General features: G+C 29.9%; 1 protein-coding gene across 1 annotated transcript; it reads right to left on the bottom strand.

Annotated features, from left to right (window-relative positions):
* Nucleotides 1-365: 365 nt before the first annotated feature.
* On the bottom strand, nt 366-3149 carry LOC112603908 (cathepsin B-like cysteine proteinase 3). The gene is made up of 6 exons (XM_025352725.1): nt 2932-3149; nt 2158-2346; nt 1784-1984; nt 1477-1630; nt 1126-1245; nt 366-663 (listed from the first exon to the last, which is right to left on the bottom strand). The coding sequence occupies exons 1-6, from the start codon at nt 3022-3024 to the stop codon at nt 452-454; spliced, it is 969 nt and encodes a 322-aa protein (XP_025208510.1). The 5' UTR covers nt 3025-3149; the 3' UTR covers nt 366-451.
* Between the last annotated feature and the right edge of the window lie 498 nt (nt 3150-3647).

The following is a 3647-nucleotide window of genomic DNA, read 5'->3' as shown; positions in this document are numbered from 1 at the left end:
GAAGCAATTGCATAGAAGAAAAAGTACCACACGGGGGAATATTCGAAACATAAACACACACATCCAAGAGTCTAGAAATTAAAATATGTTTATGCGATATGATTTATGACGTAAATAATATTTGTTTTCGATTAAATTTATTTTTGTATAAAAAAGTTTACATAATATATTGTGTACTGCAGTGAGAAAATATCAAATAAATTAGTTCCGTATAACATGTATCATATTACTATATCAGCCAATACATCATGTTATACGAAATATTATAGTATGTACAATAAATTATTAAAATATACATAGATTTCTTATTATATACAATCATTAAAATACTATGTTACAAAATAATGCCAAAAACAATTATATAAATAAATAACAAATTAACTACCTATGCTAATAGGAATAATACAAATAATATGATAAAAATAATATAAAATTATTGTCATGATTATTACTAAGAAACGTCTGCGATGCCGGCCATCACTAAGAGTTCGATCGAACAGAAATTGTAACCTTTGAGGATTTTGAAAATTCCATTGTCTCCCCAATTTGAATTCCACGAATTTATTGCCAACCAGTACTCGTTTCCATCGTTGTCAACACCCCATCCAATTAATTTGACGTGGTGGTAACCTATAAGATCACCGGCCGTAGACTTGTAAACTCCTGTAAGTACGACAAATGTTCGTGGTTAGGTGCATTAGCGTACTTACAACTCTTATCTTAGATTGTTTGCGCACAATATAATGTAATTAATGTCAGTGGTAGCTAGGTATAGTATTAAAATATTTTAGTGCCAGAATTATGCATAATTCACTAAAAATATTTAAGATAATAAGCAAGCAAAACTTTTATAAAAATTGAAATCAAAATAAATTAATTTTTCCCATAATAAAACATGCATTTTATTTTCAAAAAATTTAGAAATTTGCATTGTAATTAATTATAAAGATTAATATTCAAAAATTATGTAAAAAAATATATACTCCAACATAATAGTTCATATATGCTCTTATTCATATTTGTAGTTTATCTATCTATTACTTTTTAAGCTGATTGATACAAATATGGAAATTCTTATAACTATATAACTATATAAGACTTAATTATTGTACTACAAGTACCAACCTTCTTTGTAGCCCATAAAATTTTCGTACACATACATGAACGCAGTCACAGGGCCGTAGGTCATAATCTCTTGTTGAATTTGTGTGACGTTTGTCCATGAAGTCATGTAAACGACCGAAGCTATGGCAAAAAAAAAACATACGCATATATATTATTTGATGTGATAAGTGCTGTTGTGATGATAAGTAATGTTGTGCGTAGACACTTTTAAAGTACTAAACTAGAAGGAGCTTAATTATTATATTATCTACCAGAGTCTTAAAGACAATATTTACAAAAGTGTTCAAACATATTATGGCATATGCCAAATACACTGTAAAAGAAAATGCTAAAGTAGTGAAATATAATTACTTTTATGCAAATTGTCTTCGTATTTAACTTTATAGTTTTTGTTAGTACACTTTTTTCTGCAAATTGTCATTTGTGTTCTATGGAGATTCGAACAATTTGTCATGTTGCTATCACCATAATGATCGCAAGGCCTGTTTTTATACGGCTGGCAACCCTATATAAAATCAAATATTCAAATATTATGTATAATATTAACCATATTACGTTCAATAACTCGATTAAATTATGTTGACGGTAAATTATTAAAGTATTATTAATTCGTCGTATGTGTTATATTATATATATTAGGTATATATATTATATATACCTCATTGGAATTGAAGTTACCACCAGTCACTATTCCTTTGTCCAAAGTTAATTCCCAAGCTTTAAACGCCGATCCACCATCACAACCCAATTTTTCACTATTACCGCAAGACATTAGGTTTTGTGCGGACAAGTTTTCAGTAAATTTCCCATTGGTCGCTATACAAAGCCGATCCGTGAAAGCTGAAGCCACTGCTACCGCCTGAAATACGCATAGAACAAACGATAAGCTTTGACCGTGTGACTTTAATAGACATTGTAGTTGTATTATTAGGTTCAAGTCATTCGAATTATTATAATAATAATATAGACTTTGATTCAATATTTATTTTGCATAGTACGATATAGTTATATGAATATAGTATATTTATTTACCCAGCTAGAAGCACAATTTCCTTGATCCTTGACATCACCGATGACATTTGCACAATTGACGAAATACTGACGCGCATCGAATTCCTTCGGTATATCCGTTTTGTAACTGATATCAAAAGTTTTTCTATCTTTTAACCAGTTGTCGTAGTTTATTTTTTGAACCGATTTCCGAGTTTTAGATCTGAAATTCTAAAAAATAAACACTTGTAAATCAAAACTTAATCGAGTGCGACGCAAAAACTTAAAACCTATAAGGATAATATGACACAACTTATACATTAAAGTTAGGTACCTACTGGGTTAAGTGAAGCATATGCCAACTACTGTTATTATCACGGTAACCACAGCAGTGGTAGCTTACTAGAGCGATTTAATTTCACGAAAACGGTCAAAATATTTATCGGTGGAATCTACCCTCCATTTTACTGTGATCGTTATACGAACACGTTTTAGACAAATACTATATTATACTATCTATAACAAGACATGGAAACCGGATGGATTTTATAGAAATTCAATACGTGTACGGGTCTTGACAAAAGAGATTGAAAACGACTACCGCCAACCCTCATGATATCGTATAAGAGTTTTCAAAGGAACTTGGTGGGTGTGTCATACAATATGTGCATAAAGACTGCAGACTATTTACACATAATATTTTACTTACAGGCCCACGGTAGCGTCGGTGAAGGAAAAGTTTTTATTATTTAAAAAATAACCATAGTAATAATAATAATAATAATAATAATAATAAAGGTATCACCTATGACATACCTCGTTAGACGATTTAGTAAAAGCCACGTCGGTTGCGGTGGCCACCCAAATCACAGATGAAACGAAAATCACAAATGAAATAAATGAATGCATGATTTATTTCGTTGAGTAAGTTAGAGAATACGTATGACGAACTGAAGTCAATAGTCACCTCGATCTTATATTGACGACCGTCTTCATACTACGTATTAATAATAATTGTAAAAACGTTCCGATGATCTCATTTATATATATCGTCTGCAATTAAATAAACAGTACCGGAAAAAACTTTTTAAGACGATATTATATCGTGTAGTACCTATATAATAATATTATAATAGCTTGTTAAAAACTGCGTGAGATATCTTTGATGATTAATAAATTTAAGATTTATGAAGTACAATTCAAACAAAAAAAAACAAAAAAAAAACACTTGTTTAGCACCGAGACAAGCTTCAAATCTAATAATTTTTAATGAATGACGTACATTAAGTCACTTACAAACCATCCACTTAATTTTTTTATAACTCTAACGAAAATTACAAATGACATCGATTACAGTATTATTTTGCGAGCCATTTACGACATAAGAAATATTGCACGTCCTTTGTTTTTCGAGTATCTAAATAATTGTTGTTTTGTTTTATACATTAATACGCCACTTTAGCCTATTGGAAGATATAAAAGTATTTTTCATCCTAATACGCAAGTGTTTATTTAATATTTTATTTGCACAA

Source organism: Melanaphis sacchari, unplaced genomic scaffold (genome assembly GCF_002803265.2).
Source record: "Melanaphis sacchari strain LSU unplaced genomic scaffold, SCAv2.0 Contig113_pilon_pilon, whole genome shotgun sequence".
Taxonomy (NCBI): Eukaryota; Metazoa; Arthropoda; class Insecta; order Hemiptera; family Aphididae; genus Melanaphis; species Melanaphis sacchari.
The sequence above is the reverse complement of the archived record's forward strand: the minus strand, read 5'-3'. Positions and strand labels throughout refer to the sequence as shown.

Excerpts from the sequence above, each read along its gene's own strand:
- LOC112603908 (XM_025352725.1), bottom strand. The coding sequence starts at position 3,024 with ATGCATTCATTTATTTCATTTGTGATTTTCGTTTCATCTGTGATTTGG. Across the intron at positions 1,631-1,783 it reads GTAACTTCAATTCCAATGAG|GGTTGCCAGCCGTATAAAAA; the intron begins GTATATATAATA and ends GATTTTATATAG. Across the intron at positions 664-1,125 it reads TTTTATGGGCTACAAAGAAG|GAGTTTACAAGTCTACGGCC; the intron begins GTTGGTACTTGT and ends TCGTACTTACAG.